At 39.6% G+C, this 25,350-nt stretch overlaps 2 protein-coding genes across 6 annotated transcripts in view; one reads left to right on the forward strand and one right to left on the reverse strand.

Annotated features, from left to right (window-relative positions):
• Nucleotides 1-1,514: 1,514 nt before the first annotated feature.
• On the reverse strand, nt 1,515-16,478 carry ptger2a (prostaglandin E receptor 2a (subtype EP2)). 2 transcript variants are annotated; one of them, XM_061785869.1, is made up of 3 exons: nt 16,328-16,478; nt 9,398-10,320; nt 1,515-3,457 (listed from the first exon to the last, which is right to left on the reverse strand). In XM_061785869.1, the coding sequence occupies exons 2-3, from the start codon at nt 10,244-10,246 to the stop codon at nt 3,170-3,172; spliced, it is 1,137 nt and encodes a 378-aa protein (XP_061641853.1). In that variant the 5' UTR covers nt 10,247-10,320; nt 16,328-16,478; the 3' UTR covers nt 1,515-3,169. The 2 variants fall into 2 exon arrangements, with proteins under 2 accessions (XP_061641853.1, XP_061641863.1); XM_061785879.1 differs by having other exon boundaries at nt 9,398-10,316; nt 16,328-16,428.
• Nucleotides 16,479-19,291: 2,813 nt separating this feature from the next.
• The window catches only part of nid2a (nidogen 2a (osteonidogen)), a 70,456-nt gene continuing 64,397 nt past the window's right edge, over nt 19,292-25,350 (forward strand). For 3 of the 4 annotated variants that reach the window (XM_061785892.1, XM_061785919.1, XM_061785909.1), the window contains exons 1-2: nt 22,348-22,646; nt 24,324-24,509. In XM_061785892.1, coding sequence (XP_061641876.1) covers nt 22,440-22,646; nt 24,324-24,509 — 393 coding nt within the window. In that variant the 5' untranslated portion in view covers nt 22,348-22,439. Of the gene's footprint in view, nt 19,424-22,347; nt 22,647-24,323; nt 24,510-25,350 lie in introns of those variants that run through there. The other variant, XM_061785901.1, reaches the window with a different exon arrangement.

A 25,350-nucleotide genomic window follows, 5' to 3' on the forward strand; every position in this document is an offset into this window, starting at 1 on the left:
TACTTCAAACACATCATCTTCTTCCTTCCGCCGATTTCGGAGATGATCTGATTAAATGGACAATGCTAATTAATCACCAAATCAATTGTGTTGAATAAACTAGATTAGGTCTGTCGTGTTCCAGGTTCCTGGCTGCTTTGGAGGATGCTAATTATTTATTAGTGCAACAGTACACATGCAGAATACATTACGGGTCATCGGGGGTCGTCATAACAAAAAAACGTTTACTCAAATGACGTGTGTTTTGATTAACATATTGGTTGCCAGTGTTGAGCAGAAACCAGTAACAGTGTTTGTTGCCTCGGGGTGCACTTTGCTTATTACAAGATGAAAAAAGCAAATTGAAATGCGCCAAAGGGGTGGTGGTGGGGGGAGGGTTAAGGGGAAATGCAGATGCAAATTGGTACTGGCATTTAATGTCTCCACTCTGGGATCATAACTCTTGATAAATGTTATTATCTCACTTTGACTGGCTAATGGCTGCGGAAGAGGAAGGAGGGACAGATCGGGTGAAGAAAGGAGTGAGACCTTGCAGCGGGGAGTATAATCCATCACCTGATAAATGTCAAAGAAAAACAAAATACTAGTGCAGTGCAACACATCAGAGAAATGTTGCCCTAGATTAAGACCCAGAGTCATGTCGAGATCTAGCGTTAAGCTGTTTTTCACCATTTGAGGTTTTCTGATTGTTTGCTGAAGCAACGCCACGTGACGCACTTTGAACTCCGGCAGGAGTCGTGCCTCCCCCACTATATAAGAACTTGAGCGCCTTTGTTCGCATCAGCGGTTCTCCGATGCAATAGTGACATGCAGTTGGCTAGCTAGCTGTGCATACACCGTGAAAATGCATCTTCCCATCCAATAGTCCACTGCGTGGGGCTGCTTTAGAGAGCCTCGTTGTCGACCGTGAGTACGCGCACCTCAGGGAGAGAAGGCTTAAGAGCAAAGAGGGAAAAGTCAGACATGACAGCAAGTGTGAAGACCGAGGGTTCAGGCTGGCGTGACCGCTTTAGAGTGCCTCGTTGTGCGACGACTTGGTGGGATATATTCCAGCTACTGGAGGCTTTAAGTGGACATATTTTTGGGGCTCAAACATTATGTGTAGGATTACGAAAGACCTCAGCCGAAGTAGCATCCATTCTTCCAGGTTGTAGCATTGGTATTTGAGTAGGGCGTGGTTTCAACGCATTCATTGGACACACCCACAGCATTTAAGTGTGGAGAACAGCTTGATCTTTCCAAATTTTGTCGTTTTATAAACTTGACCTTTTTTTTTTAAATCAGTCAAATTTAGCAACGTTGTTAACAACATTCTTTGACATTTAATGTCACTTTCCAGGGACTTTAAATGTATCGTAGGGATGTATAAAGGCAAATAAAACCCTTTCATTGTCCCAATACTTCTGAAAATAAGTATTTACATATGTGGAATTGAGGGCGCTTCAACTAATCTCACAATATGGAATCAATTTGAGTGTGTCAAAGTGTGTGTGAGAAAAGTGCAACAAAGCAGGTTGGACCAAATATTTACTGGATGACATACAGGCACAATCAGTGAGCTCACGTTCGTCTACAGTAAGTAATTACATGGCACAGGACTTCCACGTTACATTAACAGTCACATAGCATTGTGTTCAAGCATTTTTAATTACTGAGACATAGATTTCATACACAGCATGTTCCTAACAATAATAAGCCTGCCTGAAATGCAACAACCTAATATTTTTTGAATTATATTATTTTGGGGAAATTAATAAAAAGATGACTTCTTGTCTGGATGGGGTGGGGCATTTCCTAATTCCTTAACCACTTTGAAACGGCAAAATAAAGTGTCAAGACTGCGGTGTCCTACTAAATTAGAGAGAACATGGTGACAAAACTTTGACCTTTGCATAACCACACACACACACAGACTGCTGTAACACGCACATCACATGCACAGTAAGTAAGTGAACAACAGAAAGATCTGCTTTAAGCAGCCTAGAACATATACCAATAGAGAAGACGTGTCAAACTCCAAGCCCGATATGGATGGATGAAGTGTTGGTGTGAGGGTGTGCCGTCGCATTTGTACCAATGAAAGTATATCTTGTGCAGATAACGGTTAACGATAGGGATGGAGCCTTTTCGTAAATAGGGAAAATCCACCAATGATTGATGACCCCCGCCCAACTAAAAGGGGTTTTGTAATTTTGTATAGATGACATAAAGTAGCGGCGAACCACTCAAACAGAGAGGATCATAAAGCATCAACACCATACATCTAGCAAGAACACAATCATGAACCCATGGTACATGAAAGACTGTATTCGGTAGTTAAATTACTCAACACAAACAAACCACCTTCACATGAGGTTCATCACTAGTATGAGCTAGCATACTAGCCCAAATAACACGCTAGCACAAAATGACATGACAACAACGATGGACAAAGAAATATGCGCTCTAGCACTTTACACAAACATTGTCATTTCACTCACTTTTGGGCATTTACACACAAATCAGTGTTAGGAAATACAGGCAAATTGTAATTACAAAGTAGACTACATGGCCATCAGTAGCTGTAGCTGGGAGGGAAGCAAAAATAAACATTTTCACTTTGGCTGTGCGCGAGGTGCATTCAAGGACAGCCAACATGAGAGGACGCAGACAATGAAACACAGTTAATGAATTACACCTAACAACAATACCTAGATGGCGACAATTTAATAATTTTAATGCTTTGGCCTGAGCACAACAAGGCAAATAGCCGAGGTTTTCAGCAAATAACGGATGACGGCTTCCCCCCAAAAATCCGCAAATAGGCAAATTTGTGAATGCCAGGGGTTCACTGCATACCAACACACGAAATATTTAATTTTTTTTTAAAAATTCTATCTTTGTTGCACATTCTTTTAACTGTATTGTTGTCTGAAAGAGCACATAGCTTGACAGAATACGGACATGCATGAGCATACAGTATCTGTACCACAAGTAGTATGGAAACAACCCGGAAATGATAAGGAACTGCAAGCGGCTGATAAAAGTGGAACTGCCCAAAAATAGATAAACAACATGGCCAAAACTTCTGTGCCTCATGTGATTAGCAAGAGGTTCCAACTGTGTGACCTTTTGAGAGCTAAAATAAATAGAACTATCAAATAATTAAAAAAAGAATAATAATTATTAGTCACATATTTTCTAGAGGTGGAAATGACTCTCTGTATTCCAGTTCTGTGCGCGACATCTCTACGTTTGCCTGAATCTCTTTGGCCTTTGACAATTTGAGCCGAGAAGCCTTCAAAGTTCTTCGGCGAGATCGGCAGATGGAGGCCCAGCAAAAGTGCAGCACGCCAGGAGAGAGGAGGATGAAGACCCAGGGGTCAATGATGGAGTTGACCGAGATGAAACGGAGCGCAATCAAGTCCAGCGGGTGGGACTCGCTGCGAATCCCAACCGAATTCATGTACACACGAATCTGAAATGAGATGAAAAGTAGGGTGTTGCATTAGCTGGGCAGTATACAAGGTTTTTACATTATATCACTATTTACACATTTGTGTGCCGTGAGAGATAATCAGGTGTAAAGCAGGAACTTCTCTAATTTCACTTAATTGTTCCGAAAATTATAATTAATTTATGACAAATAATGTATTTTTGTAAATCTATCTATGCTAGTGACATATAGTGACAGGCAGAACAATTAAATGGACTTCCACTAGATGAAGAAGGTACCAAAAACCTGTGTATCCACGTGTTGCCATTCAAACAGAATAATAGCTTTGTGTTCAACTAAAGTGGCTGAGATTTCACACTGAGTAAGTACATTTGTGAAGACATTGATATGAGATCATCATTATTTCAGTATATATGCTTTTTTTTTAGTGCCATGAGATTTTTGTAATATAAAATATGTGTCTTAGTGCAGTTAAGTTTGGGAAACACTGCACTATACTACAAAGGAGTATTAGGGCCACAGTGAAAAGGAGAGAAAAATGATGTCAAGGGAAAAATGTTAACCCTGTAATATATGAGACAGGACAAGCATTTTGACAATAATGACAAATACCACAGACATCTTGTTTTGTCCCACAGTAAAGTGATAATACAATATCAGAGTGAGAAAGGAACAAGGTCTACTTTTTTATCCTTGCACTAAAACAAAAGATTATATGGGGTTATAGTTAACATAGAATACATTTTATAAGTGCAAATGCGTAGATTTTTCTAACAAACTACAAGTATAATCATAAATATGACAAAGTCTTCATCTTTGAAGAAAAAAGTCAGAATGTTTGCAGATAAAATGTTTTTATTATGAAGGAAGTATTAGGCCCCCCTGAAAAGAAAAAGAAAAAAGAAATACACCACAATTTATAGTTGTAATCTTCCCACAATAACATTCTATAATTTGTTTTTAAAAAAGCCTATATTTTCAAGATTAAAAAATTTTAATATTACAGGAATGACTTAATTCTTGGCGGTACGTTGAGCGACTGCTTAGAGCGTCCGCCTCACAGTTCTGAGGTGCGGGGTTCGATCCCCGGCCCCGCCTGTGTGAAGTTTGCATGTTTCTTCCCGTGCCTGCGTGGGTTTTCTCCGGGCACTTCGGTTTCCTCCCACATCCCAAAAACATGCATTAATTGGAGACTCTAAATTGCCCGTAGGTGTGACTGTGAGTGAAAATGGTTGTTTGTTTGTATGCGCCCTGCGATTGGCTGGCAACCAGTTCAGGGTGTACCTGCCCGATGATAGCTGGGATAGGCTCCAACACGCCCGCGACCCTAGTGAGGAGAAGCGGATCAGATAATGGTTGGATCAGTGGGTGGCCTGAACACTCTTGTTTTATACAACCCCGCCTCCACCTTTCCTGTGTGTCCACGCTCAGTCTCGACCCAGACAGGACCAATCAATCAGACGAGGAACAGGCTGAGTCTTGAGATCATTTCGCGTCTTAGCAGTTTGTCGTATTAACAGTGTAGGTGTTGAGAATCGAAACCAGTTGACAAAAGACCATTTCAAAAAAAGGGGTGGGAGTTAAAGGTCTTGTTAAGAATACAAAATATGCATGTCATTTTGTATTTTTTTTTTACTTTACAAACCTTTGTCTTTCTATTTGCACAGTTGCATATTTCTGTCACTCCGTTAGTTTTGGACAGACACTGACTATTTTTTTTATTTTATCCACTTTCAATTTACATTCGATGTGCACCTGCGTGTAATTTACTCAGGGAACAAAACTCCTTTTTCCCTTACAAACAAAACAAAAACACTGGATGGAAATGTTTGTGACATATTACATGTTGTTTTGACTTAAATTTGAACATTGGAATATAGGGAGGCCACCTCGTGTTCCAGTCCAGTTCAGCCATCTGCTTTGTGTTTCCACTGCAGGCTGCCTACAATCATAAGGAACCAAAAAAAGAAAAAAAAGAAAATCCTCCCCAACCGTAACTGACTGTAATTGATCTTTGAGGTTCCACTGTTTTACAGCAGTGAAGTAACTAACCAATGAATTGATCAAAGAGACTGGTTTGGTCACCACAGTACATATAGAACTAGATAACCACCCATAGCGTCTCTGAGTGGGAACTGAAGCCACGCTCAGGCAAACGAACCACTACATCGTCAGCGACACACGACCAAACCATACAATGTTAACAGTCAGTACCTCAACAAGAGTACCCACAGCTTCATATCACTTATTTATTTAAACTGCTAAAAAGATATGTACCAAACTGAAGCTGCTTGGTGGAAAATAACAGAAGTGAATATTAGAGCGAAACAAACAAACAAAAAAACTTTCTCTAGGGAATGTTGTGACTATGGGCAAGTCACCCTTTATTATTGTATTATTAAGTTGCACAGTTATCACCACAATAACTTAATGACAGATAAATATTCAATGGCACATGACTCGAGGTTGGCGGGACCAAGCTCCTTAGAAACACACGCGTGAACACAATGCATGGAAGCCATGACGAGTTCACAGGTTTTGAAATTCCTGCTGCTGATCTCTCTGGAGGGTCACAGGGCAACAATGTCCAGCAACTTTTAGTCACCTGATAATATTTTGTCTTCATTTCATTCACGCACAAAACACTGCCACATTTTTACAGTAACTGGCCTATTGGCCATATAGCCACTTTTGCACTCAACTCCTAGACTATGGTGTCTGTTTCCCCTTGAAGGGTGAATTTGCAGAATTTGAACAATATAAATGACTTTTTGTCATTTGTGTTAAAACTGTTGGTGTGACCTGACAGTAGTACATTAGTAAAACTATCTGTGAAAAAAAATTAAAATAAATTCCTGTCCTTTCTGGCACCATCTTGTTCCTAGAATTTGATTTTTAAGAACTCACAGCGCACGAGGAAAAACAACCAGAGACAGAAGGTGTGACTGTTGAGGTGAGGCTTTGTTCAAATCTTGCTACCAGTTTTAAAACTGCAAACTCCCTTTTAAGTTGGACTTTTTTTTTTCAAGTGCCAAGTGACAAGTGCTCAATGTCAGGTAGAGTGTGACGAAAGTCTATCTTGACCCATTAAAGTTATCATACCACAAGCGTGTAAACAAACTGCTAAAAATATTTGGGGGGGAAAAAGAACTGCAAAACTTCCATTTCATTACTATGTAGATTGGGTCTTTCCAGTCATCATTTTCTCTCTGCCAATACGCTAAAATATTAACATGCTCAGCCCAGTTTTTATATTGGCTGAAAAAGGCAATATGATCCTGTGGGATCAAAATAACCTGTGGTATCATATTGCTCTATCCATGAGAGTATATAATAAGTTCTTCATAAATTATGCATTTCTAGTAGTGTGGAAGTCGTTTAGAATCTTCCTAGAGGGCTGCAATGGGCCAGTTAGAATGGTAAAGGTTTAAATAGAAGTGGATCATAGCCGAACAGCTACCGTTACCAGGATTAGTAAAAAAATAAAAAAGTAACACACTTTCCACAAAGGCAACCTTATTAGTGAACAAATCCCTTTACCAACAAATCCTGCTTCGGTTCACGAACAGTCTTAGCTTCCACGCAGAATGCTCGGTTGTGCTTTCTCTTGCGCAGCGTAGACATCGTTCGCTATGTGCGTGACGTATTTCACGCCGCCATATCTTTTACAAAAGTCCAAGTATAGTATTACTGTTTAAAAAAGAAGGAAATAGTATCTAAACATGAAAACGGTGTTTCTGATGTTGCTACACAGTTTGGTTTGGCAAAATCGACCATTTGCTCTATTCTTAAGAACAAAGAGGCAATAAAGGGCTCATTTATTTCTATATTGCTTTCCAACTCAACTGATAAAAACAAGATAAACAAATGTTAGGGATGCACCGATACGATACTGTATGTCTTACTCGTACAAATGCTCCGATACTACCGCACCAATATCAATTTACCAGCCTGATATATACCAGGTGGACTAGGAGCCATTTCAGCATTGTGGAGAAACTTTCAGGTAAACAAGGATGACAACACTAAAGCCAACTGCACACTGCGCCGCCTCTGACTGCCTGGTCCTGGCTACTTCGCTGACCCGAGATAACCACCACTTGATCGATGTCCCTCCGTGGCTGCGATGTCTCATTCAAATGTCTGCCCTATCAAATTTCTGGTACATTCTGTGCCTACAATGGGGGGATGAAAACCGACGCAGGCTTCAAGCAGATAATGCAGGGAAGCTTCTCTTCACAAAAAAAGAACCCTCACTTTTAAAAAACAAATAATGCATCACACAGTTTTATTTTACAACTGAAATGCTTTGCGCTACATTTAGAAGAAATATGAGGCCGGACTATTAGAAAAACATCAAGTTGGATGTTCAAATGTCAGCAATGACAAGTTGTTACTCAAAATAATGACTTAGTACGAACTTTTACTCTGACTTGGTTTGAAAAAAAGGTGGTATCTGTGCAGCTCTAGTAAACATAGTTTAACTTGCTTCTCACTGAAACAACTAACTGCTGTCATATTCAGTTTGTTATCCGGAACTACAGTGAACTACAGTTGTACCTTGACTTACGAGTTTAAGTAGTTCAGTGACCAAGTTTGCAACTCAATTTACTCGTACAGTCACTCAATTTTCCCCATTGAAATTAATTTAAATTACGCTAATCCGTTCCAACCACCCAAAAAACACCAATATTATTTTGTCACGTTTTTAAATGGAAAACAAAACAAAACAGCAGTGTATTGCAAAATATAAATATCAAGCCATAATAAAAACATAATAAAAGCAAAAGTAAATAATTAAACTGGTTTTATGAAGAGCAATTAAGATGAAAGTTTCACACCCATACACACGCACACACTGTAGTACAGTCGTGTGTTGATAAGCCTTTAAGGGACGGGGCCTAGTGAGAGACATCACAAACGCAGTCGTGGCCTTTAAGAAAGCAGTGAGTTCAGTGCAAGGGTCTTCTCCGTGTTTTCATTTTCTAAATGTGTGTTTGACTGTTTGTCCCGCTCAAGAAATGTCTGTTGTAATTAGGTTTGCAAAATTGCTAACTTTTCATTGGAATAAATGGGAATAAACCAGAAATTCAACATAATTGTAGGTTAGCTATTAATTAGCATAATGCTGACGAAAACATGCAAGTAGGGTAGGGTTTAGCGAAAAAGCAGAGGTTGGGCTTGACAAGCTTGAGGAATGATGCTTTTTTTGTTGTTGAGTGGGACAGTTTAGGAGGGGAAGGGGCTCTTTTCATTTAGCATTTTGAACTGGACTTTGTTAGTGTTTAGGGATGGTGGGTGAATTTATTGATTTATTTGTTTGTTTTTGAATGGGTTGGTCCACTGCGATTGGCTGGCGACCAGTTCAGGGTGTACCCCGCCTGTCGCCCAGAGGAAGCTGGGATATGCTCCAGCACGCCCGTGGCCCGTGTGAGGATAAGCGGTACGGAAAATGAATGAATGAATGAATGGGTGGATCCAGCGGGGTGAGTAATATTTAATTTAATGTTCATGTTTTGGCTTTTCAATGAGAGAATTGATTCTTCAATCAAATATGGAACATTTGATAAAGTTATACGTACATCTGTTGCAATATCATTCTTTTAAGTCATGCTTATTGATAAAACACAAAACAGTTACATAATCTCTGCCTGGTGAGCAGATTGTGCGGTTTCATGTGTGTAAACAAAGAAAGCTTGCCTTCATTTATGTTATTTTATAAAGATTGTATGTATTATTGTTTCAGTTGAAGTGATATTGTTGGACAATATCTGAATTTGCACATTCCCATTTTATATTTTTGTCTAGTTGATGTTTATGCTTTGATTTAAAAAAATAAATAAATCTAAAGTTACTTACCAGTACTGAGTACTTACTCTTATTCAAGTAATTATTTGGAGGACTTATTTTTCCTTGAGTTATATTATTTTAAAGTAACAGAATAAGTTGCAGCACTCTTACCACGAGGGGCAGCGTGCAGATGATAAAGATGGTAGTCATGAAGACCAGCAGGATGAGATGCTCCACCTCCTCCGCCATAGACGTGGGCCTGCGCTCGCTCTTGGAGCGTGTGCTCGCTGTGACGGAGCCTCCGTTCCTCCTACGGCGCTGGTACATGCGCAGCAACTGGTAGACTACAAAGGCGTTGCACGCCACTATGGCCAGCACCAGTACTAACATGACAGTGGCGTACAGGTTGGCGTAGACCCGGTCTTTCTTCCAGTCTGGGTTCATGTCAATGAAGCACCATGTGCCGGGGCAATATTGTACATATTTCCCAAATCCCACAAACGGGAGGAGACAGAATAGACAAGAGACTAAAAAAACCACTGGAATTGTGATGTAGGCAAATTTTTTGGTGACATGCCGATTGTACAAGTAGGGGTACCCGATAGCGAAGGACCTTTCTAGAGCCATTGTTAGGAGAAGTGACATGGTTGCCAAGCTGAAGAAGGTCATGCTGAATCCAAAGTAAGCACACACCCCGTGAGTGTTCGGTGACATTCCCTCCAAAGTGATGTTGTGCGAGTACGACAGCTGCACAAGCGGACTGACAAGACACGTTCCGCCCAAGTCTGTGACCACCAGCGACGTGATGAGGACTTGGAAAAGCGCACGTCGTCGGCAGTCCGCGGCCTTCATGTCTCGCCGCCGTCGGATCTCCAGGATCACCAGGGCGGCCACGTTGCCCAGGAGGCCCGCGGCGAACATGATGGCGCTGATCACGGGACTCTTCCTGGAATCGACGTGGTGCTTGCTGTGGCAGGAGTCCTGCAATTCCATCACGCTTGAAAAGTGTGCCAAGGTCATCCGGAAATATGTCTTTACCTTTCCAAAACGGTGTCAAAAACATTTCACTAAGTCGTTGTCAGCAGCCATCCTGTCTGAACACAAATATGACATTGTGAGCAGGATAATATCCAGACGTGACGTCACTTTTATCTATGACAGTGTCAAGGCGAGTTACAACCTGGGTTGCATTCAGTAGAGGAGTGTTTCCCAACCTTTTAGAAAAGCTCTCAAGGCACACCACCAAACAAAAACGTCACCAAAAGTGGATACACAGGTTCATTTTGTACCTTCTGCCATAAACAGATGAACAAAGATAGGGTGGTGCCTTGAGATACGGGTTTATTTCATTCCGCGACCACACTCGTAACTCAAAACACTCGTATCATCATCTTTCCCCATCTTTCAATTTTTAAAGTTTTTTTTTTTTTTATGAAGAAAATAGCCTTCTATAATATTGTACTTGAAAAAAAACATACAATAATTACATAATTAAAAATAATGTAAAGAATTAAAATCAATGGACATCGTGCCGCTCCCTCTGGCGTGTGCGCCTTGGCCACCTGGGGGCAGTATCATACAGACGATAGAGACACACGCAGAAGAGTTTCACAACTTACTCATTAAGCTGCAGTAATATTATTCATTTTTCACAAAGGATAAAAAGCCTGTGAGTCTTGCTTTATTATCTGTCTACATCGGTTGCTCCACCGTTTGTGTTCAAATATCCGGTGCTTATCGGGTTGTAACACGACACCGATGCTATTTGTTATTCCGTCCATGGTGTTTTGCATTGTTTGTTAGCATTAAGCTAAACAGACTTAAGGCAAAAGCTATGTGGCGGTTTAGAATAGGCAACATGTAATTCTCTTTGTTTTATGTTGAGTTTGACAGTAAACTTCAACTATGAGTGCTTATTGCCCAGTGAGTTGAGTTCACTGCCACCATACAGCTCTCGTATCTCAAGATTTTGCTTACAAGTCAAAGCAAAAAAATTAAAGCATACTTGTAGTAAGTCAGGTCACTCATATTTCAAGGCACCACCATTTTCTGTAGTAAACAATTTTCAGACCAATAAAGTGAAATTTGATCATTTCCCCCTGCACACCTGATGATTTCTCATAGCACACTGATTGGAAAACCCTGCACAAGAGCGTGAACTTTCACCTACACTCAACAATCCCAATTTGGATGACGACCAAATTTTACACACACCTGCAGCCTGTATTTTTATGCCTTCATGCTGAAGAACCAAATAAAAAGTTTAGGTAAAAAAAATCCAAATGTGATTTCCACTAAATCTTGTAAAGGAATGGTGCATCTGCTGAGACATGAAGTTTGTACAACCCAATTCCATTGAAGTTGTTGGGCCGTTGTGTTAAACATAAATAAAAACAGAATACAATGATTTGCAAATCATGGTCGACCTATGTTTAATTTAATACACTAGAAAGACAAGATATTTATTGTTCAAACTGATAAATTGGATTGTTATTAGCAAATAATCATTAACTTAGAATATTATGGCTGCAACACGTTCCAAAAAAGCTGGGACAGGTGGCAAAAAAGACTGAGAAAGTTGAGGAATGCTCAATCAAACACCTGTTTGGAACATCCCACAGGTGAACAGGCTAATTGGGAACAGGTGAGTGCCATGATTGAGTATAAAAGGAGCTTCCCTGAATTGCTCAGTCATTCACAAGCAAAGATGGGGCGAGGTTCAACTCTTTGTCAACAAGTGTGTGAGAAAATAGTCCAACAGTTTAAGGACAATGTTACTCAACATACAATTGCAAGGAATTTAGGGATTTCATCATCTACGGTCCATATCATCATCAAAGGTTTCAGAGAATCTGGAGAAATCACTGCATGTAAGCGGCAAGGCCGAAAACCAACATTGAAGATCCCTCAGGCGGCACTGCATCAAAGACCGACATCAATGTGTAAAGTATATCACCACATGGGCTCAGGAACACTTCAGTAAACCAATGTCAGTAAATACATTTATCAACAACACCCAGAAACGCCGCCGGCTTCTCTGGGCCCGAGCTCATCTAAGATGGACTGATGCAAAGTGGAAAAGTGTTCTGTGGTCCGACGTGTCCACATTTCAAATTGTTTTTGGAAATTGACATACAGGTTTTGGAGAAACATATGCTGCTATCCAAGCAACGTCTTTTTCATGGACGCCTCTGCTTATTTCAGCAAGACAATGCCAAACCACATTCTGCACGTGTTACAACAGCGTGACTTCGTAGTAAAAGAGTGCGGGTAATAGACTGGGCTGCCTGCAATCCAGACCTGTCTCCCATTGAAAATGTGTGGCGCATTATGGAGCGTAAAATACGACAACGGAGACCCTGGACTGCTGAACAGCTGAAGCTGTACATCAAGCAAGAATGGGAAAGAATTCCACCAACAAAGCTTCAACAATTAGTGTCCTCGGTTCCCAAACGTTTATTGAATGTTGTTAAACGAAAAGGTGATGTAACACAGTGGTAAACATGATCCTGTCCCAACTTTTTTAGAACGTGTTGCAACCATAACATTCTAAGTTAATGATTATTTGCTAAAAACAATAAAGTTGATCCGTTTGAACATTAAATATCTTGTCTTTGTAGTGTATTCAATTAAATATAGGTCGAACATGATTTGCAAATCATTGTATTCTGTTTTTTTTGGTTTTTTTTTACTGTGATTGGGTGGCAACCAGTTCAGGGTGTACCCCGCCTCCTGCCCGTTGATAGCTGGGATAGGCTTCAGCACGCCCGCGACCCTAGTGAGGAGAAGCGGCTCAGAAAATGGATGGATGGATGGATGTTTTTATTTATGTTTAACACAACGTCCCAACTTTATTGGAATTGGGGTTGTAGTTATAGTTTTACTGAGAAGCTCCGGATAAAATGTCAGTCACATTGGTGTGAATAGAAATGACTACCCCCAAAATCACAATGGTATCACATATCTGTTCCTCCATGAACCACGAAGCAAACATACAAATTGGTCCACTTGTCTTTTGTTTTTTAAAATAGTTTTGTTGACAGGTATTCTTTTGTACCCTATCTGTATTGTAACCTCCCAGTTTGAATGCCCCTGAAGTCATAGAGCTCACAGTGTGACAATTTTCTGGAAAAATACTCCTCTATTGAGACCTCTGCATACCTCGCCAGTGTTCATTTCAGCTAGGATCAGCGATTCTTTTTTGTCTTTTAGCTTTGATGGGTGAAGGGTTACTTGTTTTGAAGTTCAAATATATTGTGGTTAACATTTTTACCCTTATGTGGCCGTTAATAATAATAAAATGATACTTAAAACATTGCCTGTACAAATTATAAAGGTTTAAAGTCCCCAAAAAGTGAAAATATGTCTTGTAAATTTTACACACCACAGTTGTTAACAAGTGTGCCTAATTTGAATTATTATTTTTTTTAAATTATCTCAATTGAGGCTTCAAAACGATGCAAAATCAAGCCATTGTCTCCGTTCTCAAAAACTGTGGGCGTGTCCGCTGAAACTATGCCCCCCTGAAAAATGGATGCTATTTCATCAAGCATCTTTTTTATGCCTACATATTCCTACATATAATATAAAATATATCCACTTGAAGCTTCCAGTGGATGGAATTTATCCCGACGGGTCATCGGGGCGCTTTCCATGCTACGACGAGAGATGCTAGCCACCAGCTAGCTCAAGAGCTAACAGGCTTCTTTTGGCCGGCAGGTGGGCGTCACCTCCTTGTTTGGGAATTTATAAAATGACAGTAAGTTGTGGCATCAAGGTAAGACGCATTTCCGGGGTGTAGGCGTAGCTATCTAGCTACATTTCACTCTGTAGTTGTAAAACTATGCAACTCACAATTGCACCGCAGAACCACAGATGCCAATGAAGGCGCTCAAATGTTTACATAGTGGGGGAGAGGTGACTTTCACCGGGCGCCCAAGTGTGTGGCTGGGTGCCAATTTAGCCATCTAGCACCCCCCCCCCCCCCCCCCCCAAAGAAAAAGAAAAAATCTGAAATACTTAAATGATTAAGAAAAAAAAAGTTTCACAGTATATCTCCACAATTGTGTACTACATAGTTGTCAGTCTTTGTGCATGTTTTCAACAAATACTGTATCTTCAAACATGTATCATGTATTTTCGAAACATATCTGATTTCATTTTACAGGGTCTTTTATGATGTCGACAGTTGCATTAAATGGATTAATCCAGTTTTCTCTTAGAAGAAAACGGATTCTAAATTCTAATAAATCAGAGGTCAACTTGCATCATTAAATTGTCGTGTCTGTGTGTGTTCCGGGTTTTGTCTTCCCCCCTGTTTCACACACACCTGCTCCTGTGAGCATCTTCACCACCTGTGCCTCGTTCACCCTAATTACCCCTTGTATATAACCTCGTGTCTCATTTCCTCTCGTTGCCAGTTCGTTGTACCTTGTTGTCACGTTCCAGCATTCCTTGTTTCCACGTCATAGACTCACAGTAAGGCTTGACCCTGTTCCGATTATCGACCTTGCCTCATGTTTTTGGATACTGTTGCCTCTTTTGGATTGCCTGCCTGTGTACCGACCTATGCCCGTCTATTAAACCGCTCTTTTTGGAAACTGTCCATCTGTTTTGGAGTCGTGCATTTTTGGGTCCTATCCGCTGTTCCGTTCATGACATAAATAGATTGTGCTCAAAGGTCTTAAAGCTTTTGCGTGGTACTGTACTGTACTCGGCAAATGTCATGAAATGGCGAAAGCATAAGACACTCATGCAATAACTCATTGTGCATTATGTGTCTTCTTTCGTTAACAAGAAACCACTTTCCAATGTGCACTTTTTGTTGATGCTTTTCTAAATAAATCAGTGTCCTTCGTAGGAGGTTTACAAGGCTCTCGAGATGATCATTTCACATCACAATTATAGTGATGAGGATATCAGTTCAAAAAGAAAGGTAAACAGCAACAACAAACATCATAAATACATGCACTAAAAACAGTGCAATAAGTTTTATTTTTAATACGAAAATATAAAACCGGCAACTGTACCTTTTGCACGTTGGAAATTATAAACTGTAACAACCAAAATCAATGCAAGACGCCACAAAATGTACTTAAAATGACCCAGACAGCATGATGACACCTCAACTATTTGGCACGGCAATCACATAAACTCAAACAAATGTTTTTTTCCCCCCATTCATGCCTACTAGGCTCCTCTCCTTGGACTCTTTCCATTTTAGCCCAGGTGGGGCACTAAATGGACATATAACGTAACGCGCTCCTTCCCTTTTGACAGTTAACAGACACCAGACACCCTGGAGCGCCATTAAATGCTGTCAGCCTCTTTAGAAAGCTACACTCTGAAAAATGAGGGTGGTTCAGAGGTTCTATATTGCACTGTGTGTGTAAATACTCGACAGCATTGCAGACCACCTGAGGTCTTTTGGGGTTCATGACTGGTTCTTCGGAAATGGGAGAATTCTATATCGCAGCCATGATTCTACGTATATAGCTCCATGGAGTTGTTTAGACGTTCAGACATTTGGTTCTCATTTGCTAGACGCATTGGATAATGCTTGATTCCACTAAGAATGTGTGCTAAATAAGACCAAAATCAGTTCCCCTTTTTTTGTGCAAGGGAAAGAACCGCGCTTCGGTACAATGTCGAAACTTTTTTTTTTTTTTTTTTTTTTTTTTAAATATGATTCCCACCAAATGAAAGGCATCCAAAATGAAACATATACTTCCTCTTTTTGCTCCAAAATGTGTCTTTCCGATTGTTGCATTGACATTGTTGCATATTTTATGTCATTACATGCGAGCTCACCTTTTGACTTGCTTTACCTTGGTCACAGTTAGAACTAATTAAATATCTGTCTAGTTGAATATTTGTGCGCAACTGTGTGGAGAATTGAAATGGGAGGGGCGGAAAAAAACAAATATCGAATGCTGAATTAACATATTACATATAATTATAAAAGAACGCTTTGGACGTGAGTGGGTGTTAATTTTGTTTTTTTGTTTTATTCCTCCCCCCCAAGTCGCGTCAAATGTGAACGAGCGTTCCCAGTCAAACTAAGTGCACATCCAAAACAATGTACGACAACAAAGTTATTACCTTGGCGCACCGGATCGCTCCTCTTCGTCATGTATCCAGTCCTCTGCGTGGGGAAAAGCGAGATCCGTGCGTGCATGGAGATGAAGAGAAGTGAAGAAGGAGCTGACATAAGGGGACACTGGCTGGTGGGAGAGGTGCGGTGACGTCATGCGGCTTGACCACGCCCTCTGCTGCACAGTCCTACACAACTCGAAAAGTAAGTAAAAGTAAAACCACATACAGGACTGTAGTCACTGTACTTCCAGAAAGTAAAACCGCATATAGCCCTGCACTCATTGTATTTCCAGAAAGTGACAACAGTCACGTGCAGACACTTTTGGTAAACTATAAAATGGAAAACGATTGCTCTGAAGACTTTCGTATTGCAAAAGCTGACGGTCTAAATCTAACTCGTGTTAATCACAGACAGCAAAGTACTCACATAAGTAGAAGTACAGATACTTGTATTAAAAAAGAGCCTAGGTGAAAGCAGAAGTATGTTTTAGAGAGTGATACATAATGATATAATTCTGATTTATCATACAGTGCACCCAATATGTACAGTTTAAAAAATTGTTGATATGCGTAAGATGTACATGTATGCATCATAGTTGTATTGCATGCTAAAACTTGAAAGACATTAAAACAACTAAATGCCAATGTTCTAATCGTATAGTCAAATTTTACAGTCACGTTTTAAATATCATTAAATCAGTCCCTGTTTACACAAAGATGACCAGTTTGAATTGCATTTTGTTCCCTTACTGTACCAAAAAAAACAAAAACTTAAAACCAAGGTACCAGGTACCGACTAAACTTGGTTTGTTGACCCTGGATGTAAACAAACTAGAAACTGCTGCTCTGTGCAATTATTATATACAGTATTAGTCTTACGCCCCCCACAAATCAAATCTATTGATGTAGTGCACACGTGCTGCCATTTCCAACTGCTCCCCCCTCGAGTCTGCACTGATCCATGTGAATCTAACACAAGAGTGGAGTCCCCTGTGCTCTTTGTGCTCACTAAATCCACTTATTGATTAAGGCCTGAATCTGTGAATCTGCAGCTGGTAAACAGGTTTTTGTTGTGTTGGGAGCTTGGCAGGTGTTTAAAGAGCTGACAAGTGCCACATTCATAGATACCGCACAACAAAACACCACACACGCACATGCGCACACATGCACACACACACACACACACGCACACACACACACACACATACACAGCTTATCCTTCTCCCAGGCTGGTGATACCAAAGGTAGGAAAAGTGATTTTTAAGTGAAGGATATGGTGGGTGTAATTTTCCCAGAAATGACTACAAGCGGTGTCCCAATGGTGCCAGAAACGTGTCATTACTGTGTATTTCTTTCTGTCTGTGCACTAATGGCCCCCATTTGAATTATTGATGAGTTTATTGATTTTTGTTGTTGTTGTTTTTTGGTGGGTATCCAATTGCGCAAATGCAAGCTGAGGCAGGCAGCATCAACTATTCATCACAGTCATAATCAGCAACAACAGGACAGAACTTTTTTTGTTGTTGTAAAGTGCAGTAATGGAACGCAACGAAGTACAAATAATTTGTTACTGTACTTAAAGCTATAATCCACAACATTTTTTTGATTAAAAAAAAATAACCCAAGCCACAACTACAGGAGATGACACAGTGCTGATTAAGCCATTCACCTCCTCTAACATCTTGCTTTATTTGTCAGTATATTACTTTTTATATTTAGTGAATGCCCTATTCATTTCCCACGCTGGCCCGGTTGGTGGCGCGCACTACAAAAGACGGTGCGGATATGACGCGTGTCCTTCAATACAGAGTAAAAATGTTGTAGAATCACATATAAAGGGCATCGCATGCATTGCCTATGTCATATTTAAGCGACGGCTCTATTCTTTTGTTGTAATACAGAATTCGAGCTTTGGGGTGTGTAAAAAAAACATACTATATATAGCTTTAAGTAATATTTTTTGGTGTCTGCTTTATATTGATTTTTACTTTTGAGTTACATTTCAGAATTTGTGCTGTTTTCTGTTTGTGAAACTTTTACTTCAGTGAAGGAGTTGAATCAGTACTTCGACCTTTACCAGAGACCTCTGCATACCTCGCCAGTGTTCATTTTTCAAGTATCTGCACTTCTGCCTTGTGAGTACCTTTGTCACCTGTGGTATGGCGACGAGGTTACTGATCAAATCCTGTTCTGTAGTATTACTGTGGTAAAACAATATATAACTTTAATAAAATGCAATCACTCAGTTTTCAACAAACTCGAAATTACATTACAGCACTATAGAGATTCTCAGTGTGGTGTTAGACCATTAGTGGAATGTGGGCTCTCTCTAGTGGTATGCGAAAGAATCACTGCCTAAAATATACTAGTTGTATTTAACGTTTAAATTCAACAGATTTGCATTTACTTTCTAAGGAATGATGTTTTTTAAAAAATATTTATTTCGGTAGAATTTTAACTTATGTGCAATAAATCTTAGCTGAATCATTTGTTGGGCATTGTTTTTTTAATTTGACTATATTGAGGCGCATTGTTGATGTTCAAACGATATAATATTACAGTGGCTTACAATAATGTTTAATATACTTTTTAGGAATAAAACGTCTTTCGATTGGATTTTATGAACACTTAAGCCAACTAGGTTACTGTTATTTTCATGTTGGTCAGGCTGCTACTTGGAGAGCTATTTGTTTTAAGTGGTACTAAAAAAAATAAAAAAAATAAATAAAAATAAAAAAAGTGTGAGAACCATTCCTTAGTAGTACACAATTCATGCTGTAAAATTATGCAATGTACTATTCCTGACACTAGATGGCAGCCTACGCCAAGTCTATTAGCTTTGAATTCATCAGTCACATGAATAATGTTCACTCTATGGACTACTAAGGTTTTCAGAACACGCACACACAAAAAGGTCCTTATTCCTCAAATTCATGTTTGGACTACTCTGGTGTGGAAGAACGTATTTAAGAGAATTGTTATGGGCGGTAAGAATGATTTGTGGCAAATGTGTTGAGTTTTTTTTGTCTGGTGTTCACTAACTCTCCATCTAATATAAAACAACAACAACAACGACGACGACAAAAACCCAAACACATCCAGGTAAGCTGTATTTCTTCAGGTGTCATCATTAGCTAATTTAACAGTCAGTTCACAACATTAGCTTAGCTATGGGCTCACTTTGCGATATCCTGTCTCCTCCAGTGTGTCTTTTTTCCCCTTCTTTCTGTATCTGTAACTTCCACTGAAGTACCGAGCGTGAGTACTTTTTCACCTAGGCCTAATCATTTCGACATGAAATGGTAAGTTTCAATTTGAAAGCACTTTTTAAATGTTTTTGTTCAGGGTAGTCAAAGCAGTGAGTCTCATTCCCCTATACTAAAGGTGACGAGAGCATCACGAGCAAATGGGGGTTGAACATCTTGTTCAGTTCGCTATCTCAGTATTGACTGTTTCTTGCTTAAGGATACTTTTACTCTGGGATTGAACCTGAAACCTTCAGGACCATCTTGAGCCAATCTGTCCTTAGCTGGTGCTATGCCATCCATCCACGGGTGAGCTGGAGCCTATCCTAGCTGACTTTGGGCGAGAGGCAGGGTGCACCCTGGACTGGTCGCCAGCCAGTCTCAGGATATATATAGACAAGCGACCACACACAATAATGTTCACACCTATGGTCAATTTCGAGCAGGGATGCACAAACTATGGCCCAGGGGCCATTTGCGGCCCATGCCTTGCCTTTCAGCGACTCGTGGTATATACTAACCTAACAATTGACAAGGCCTACTAATTACTTTTTACACTGGGTGGCAAGGCAGGAGAAGACAAAGACTCATTGCTCATTTCCTTGTTTTCCACCAATCACACATAGCACAAAATGATAAAAAACATTATATGTATAACATCACAAACAAGTAAAGATAATTCAGCGACCATGGTGCAAAAATGTAAGATTTAAGTGCCCTTTTCAGACACCCGCCGCTAGATAGCAGCAGCAACCTTAACCACATCTGGCCACCATCAATTCGAATGGGTTTTCATGCAGTGGAAGGGCAATATCAGTTGTTGGCCCTAATGCCCATTAAGCTGGTTTAGCAACCGCCAATAGAACCCACAGGAAAAGAACAAGGAAAGACAATACATTAGGTACCGTCGTGTTTTGTGCTGGTATTTTAGATGTTTTCAGCTTTGTTTGCATGTATTCATATTTTTCGGTACAGGGGTGTACAGAGTTCTCACAAGAAACACATTAGGTAACGGACACAACATGTACAGTGTTAGCCCGCATATTATGATTTGCAACTGAAAACACTGTCTTTTAGAAAGGTATTGCTTTGTTGCCATCTTATGGCATCTTAGTGCCAAGGAACTATGTTGAAATTAGTTGAGGAGCTTCAAGTAGTGTTTTTCTGCCATCTTTTGGCATCTATGACAATTATAATTATTTTTTTATGCATGAATATCATATTCATGCATATTTTTGCTAACCACGGTCCTTATGTACCTGTACCTGATTCACTCTCTTGCCACATGTAAAAGAACACAGTGCAGCTCCACCTCTGGTTGGCGTTCATCACGGCTCATGATAGGCTTTTGACAGTATGTTAAACTCATTTCAAATGGCGATTTAAAAACGTTATATGCTGCGTATGTGTTTTCAGAGGCTATTTTTAAACAGTAAATGTTCTTTATCGTTTTTAAGCTCTCCAAAAGTGGGTCACCGACTTTGCAATTATTGAAAAATGTGAGTGTATCTGAAGAAAAATGCGGGTGTATGTGGAGAAAGCCCAGACAAGAACGAGAACATACAAACTCCACACAGGAAGCGGAGCTGAGATTCAACCGCTGAACCATGGAACTTTGAGGCTGACGTGCAAACCACTCGTTCATTGCGGTACTCGCTTGTCCTATGGCGTACTTTAAATGACATAAAATTAGATAACTACAGTGGTGCCTTGAGATATGAGTGAGACGACTTGCGTTTTTAAGATGAGAGCTGTCGTTTGGCCGATGTTTTGGAGCAAACATTTTAGATACAAACACTGTATGGTGGCAGTGAACTCAGCTCACTTCACAACAAGCAGCAGTTTGGCAGCTAGAATTAGTGAGTAATTCTTGAAAAAAGGGGCTTCAAGCTGCTTTTTGCCAGTTTAAGTTTACTGGAAAATAAACTTTGCATTTTCCATTAGCTTAATACTAACACATCATAGGAAACGCCATAGATGGGCTAATGAAAAGCATCTGTGTGGTGGTGTTATAACACTTGTTCCAATTTATAACACTCATAACAATGAATATTTGAACACAAATGGTGCAGCAACAAATTTAGACCCAAAATATACCAATACTCACAGGTATATATTCTTCATCCTCTGGGAGAAATGACTAATATTACTGAAAATTACAAAGTCACTTACAGCAGTTAAGCGAAACTCTTCTTCGTTTGTCTGCATCACTGTATTATACTGCCACCTGGTGGCCAAGTCACACATACCAGAAAGGGCTGCAATTAATTAATTATGGTGCACAAACTGTTTAATTCTGTGGATTCTATTTAATTATGTTATTAATATATACAATATGTTATAAAAATACAATATTAAAAATTCCTATTTTCCTTTTTAAAAAACATAGTTTTTGTTTGGAGGGGGGTTTGGGTGGGGGCTGTAACTGATTAATGGCATTTCTATTAATTTCAATGAAGAAAGTCGATTTGAGTTACGAACCTGGTAAGAAATTTCTATCTGGGCACCTCTATTCATGTGAAGAGAATACAAGCACTCCTTGATGAATATGATCAATGTCCAAGTATGTGATTTGCATTACCTTGGTGATAGTATAAGTGTGTAAAAATAATTAATGGCTTTGGTTGTTGTGAAACAGCATTTTTAATCCAGATGTAACTATTTGTTTTGTCTTAATTCGAGACAGATGTTGCCTCCGCCGCTGTCGCCACCCACTAACCCCCCCACCCCCAGCATCCCCTTAACTCCTCCCTCACTCTCCCAGAGTATTAGCGCCTCTGTTGAGTGGAGTTGAGGAGTTCTTCCTCTTTCTTTTCCTCCCTGTGAGTCCAGCTGTCTCCTTGTTGCAGCTTCTTCTTCTTCGGCCCTCTACAATGGAGAGAGGGCAAATGTTGCCTGTGTGCCTTCTGAGCCTGTGCTGCAGCCTGTGTGTGGTTGCAGCCATCCAGAGGGTCCAAATGTTCCCCTATGGCATGTTAAGTGGAGATTCACTTTTGGAAGAGGGAGATGATGAAACCTCCAAAGTCTTATCTCTGCCTAAACCCTTCTACTTCTACGACACCCCCTTCTCTCAGCTTTATGTAAGTACATTTGCATGCTTTTACTTGCTTTTTTTGCCCCCCACTTTTGCAAAATGCATTCAAGTACTCTTACTTGGAAAAGTGAACATCTCTGTTTTCTCAAATAGCATGTAATTATTTTCTTTATTTAACATGTACATGCAGCGGTTCAACGAGCCCAAGACTTGAGCTTTTCCATTGAGTGCCAAGCAAAGGAAGCTAAATTATTGTCAACATATCACAGATTATTCCTGTTAGGTTTATGTTCACTTTTTGTGTTTACTGTTTGTGAGCTATATAATCAGATGGTGGTCTGAGTAAAAGGTAGTTAACACTGGATAGGGTAAAAGGGCTCATGATTGAACCACATGGGACCATTTTAATTGTGCAGGTGTTTTATTTTTTGTTCAAACTTATTATATTTAATATTCGGTTGCGTCTAATGTAGGTAATTAATACTGTATGACGTACTGAGTAAATCAGAAATGCAAATGCAGTGGATATTAAGAACAGTCAAGTAAACCGGTGTGTAACCACAATGATTTGAGATATAGTGCTTGTGTAAAACACACAACTCTCTTACCATCACTTACAGTGGGTATAAAAAGTCTACACACCCATGTTCAAATGCCAACTAGTTTTGATATCATTAAATAAGATCAAGATAAATAATTTTAAAACATTTTCACCATTAATGGGAACTATAACCTATACAACTCAACTGTTTTTTGTTTTTTTTATTGTTTTCAAGAGGGCAAGTATGATTGTAAAAATGTGGTTGCAGAAGTATCCACACCCTATTATAATAAGGGTGTGCCTACTGTATGTTCAGAATTATATTCAAATTTATGTTAAATGGGAGTCAGAACACACCAACCACCATTAACAGTGCCTCTTATTAATCCCAAATAAAGTCCAGATTTTCTAGTAGGCTTTTCCTGATATGTTTTTTCTTTCTAGTAGAAGTTCGAAGGTTTAATGCTTACACTGACGGGTATTTTGAACTGTTCATAATTCCCTCCAACTTGACTAAGGCCCCAGTTCCATCTGAAGAAAAACATCCCCAAAGCATGATGCTGCCACCATCATGCTTCACTGTAGGTATGGCGTTCTTTTGGTGATGAACAGGCATTATGGTCAAAATGTTTAGCCTTGTTTCATCAAACTGTACAAAAACATGTGAGTAAATGTGTTTTGCTGGAACTGGGGTCCAAGACAAGGTGGAGGGCATTATGAACAGTTTGAATTAGCTGTCACTGTTAGCAAAAATTCTTCTGGCTTCTGCTAGAAGGGAAAGAACATGTCAGGAAAAGCCTTTAGGCACTTTAGATTGTGACAGATGTGTGCTGACTCTCATTTAACATGATTTGGAATGTGATTGCTTAATTCTGAACACAGCCACACCTCAGTTATGAGAGGGTGTGCACACTTGTGCAACCACATAATCTCAGTTTTGGACAAGATTGAAAAAATAAATAATAATTTGAGTTGTACAAAGTTTTAAAACAATGTATCCTGGTTTCATTTTTTTTATATCCCAAAAACAAAAGCTTTCAGTGAAGTGGCTTATGTTCCTCACAAATGTTTGTGGTGCATTAAAAAAGGACTTGAGTCTACTAGAAGTCTCGGTGGGGGTGCTCCTGTTTCCACTGCTCAAAAATACAATTTGAACTTTTATTTCTTCGTGACATTGTCCAGGTGGCCACAAACGGGATCATATCAGCTCAGGACTTGCCGATGGAGAAGCAGTATGTGGATGATGGCTTCCCCACGGACTTCCCGGTGGTGGCGCCGTTTCTGGCTGATATGGACACCAGTGGAGGACGAGGACAGATTTATTACAGAGTGACGGAGACGCCCAGCGTGCTCAACAGGGTGGCCCAGGTGTGTTGACTTAAGGAAAAGAGCAAAGGGTTGTTATCACTTTCAAAGCAAATTGCACTTAAACAAACATTTTTAGCATTGTGGCCAAGAAATTTTGGGATTGATTGATTGAACTTTTATTTGGAAAATGCAGGACAACAAACAAACAAAACAAAAGTATCCCCCAAACATATCCCGCCAAAATACATATACACATATACTATACATATAAACACACATACATTGAAACATACAACCCCCACATACCCAATTTTCCTTATGTGTACACTGGATATAAAAAGGTCTACACACCCCTCTTCAAATGTCAGATTTTTGTGACATACAAAAATGAGACCAAGATAAATAATTTAAAAACGTTTTCCACCATTAATGTGACCTATAACCTGTACAACACAATTGAAAAATATGTTTTCGAGAAAGGCAAAAACAAACAACTGAAATAATGTGGTTCCACAAGTGTGCACACCCTCTTATAACTGGTATGTGATTGTGTTCAGAATTAACCAATCATATTTACTATCAGCTTACGTTAAATGGGAGGCAGACAGAGGTGAGTAGAGTAGCCAAATGTTGTACTCAAGTAAGAGTACACTGTTACTTTAGAATAATATCACTCAATTAAAAAGTAGTGCTCCAAATAATTACTTGTGTAAGAGTAAGAAAGTACCCAGTGAAAAAACTACTCAAGTACTGAGTAACTTGTGCCTAACTTCCGATTTATTTATTTATTTATTTTATATCAGAGTATGAACGTCAAATAAAATTAAAATAAAATATGAATGTGCAAATTCAGCTATTGCTGAACAATATGACTTAATCTAAAACATAATAAATAAAGTCC

The sequence above is a fragment of the Phyllopteryx taeniolatus genome, chromosome 1 (assembly GCF_024500385.1).
Source record: "Phyllopteryx taeniolatus isolate TA_2022b chromosome 1, UOR_Ptae_1.2, whole genome shotgun sequence".
Classification (NCBI taxonomy): domain Eukaryota; kingdom Metazoa; phylum Chordata; class Actinopteri; order Syngnathiformes; family Syngnathidae; genus Phyllopteryx; species Phyllopteryx taeniolatus.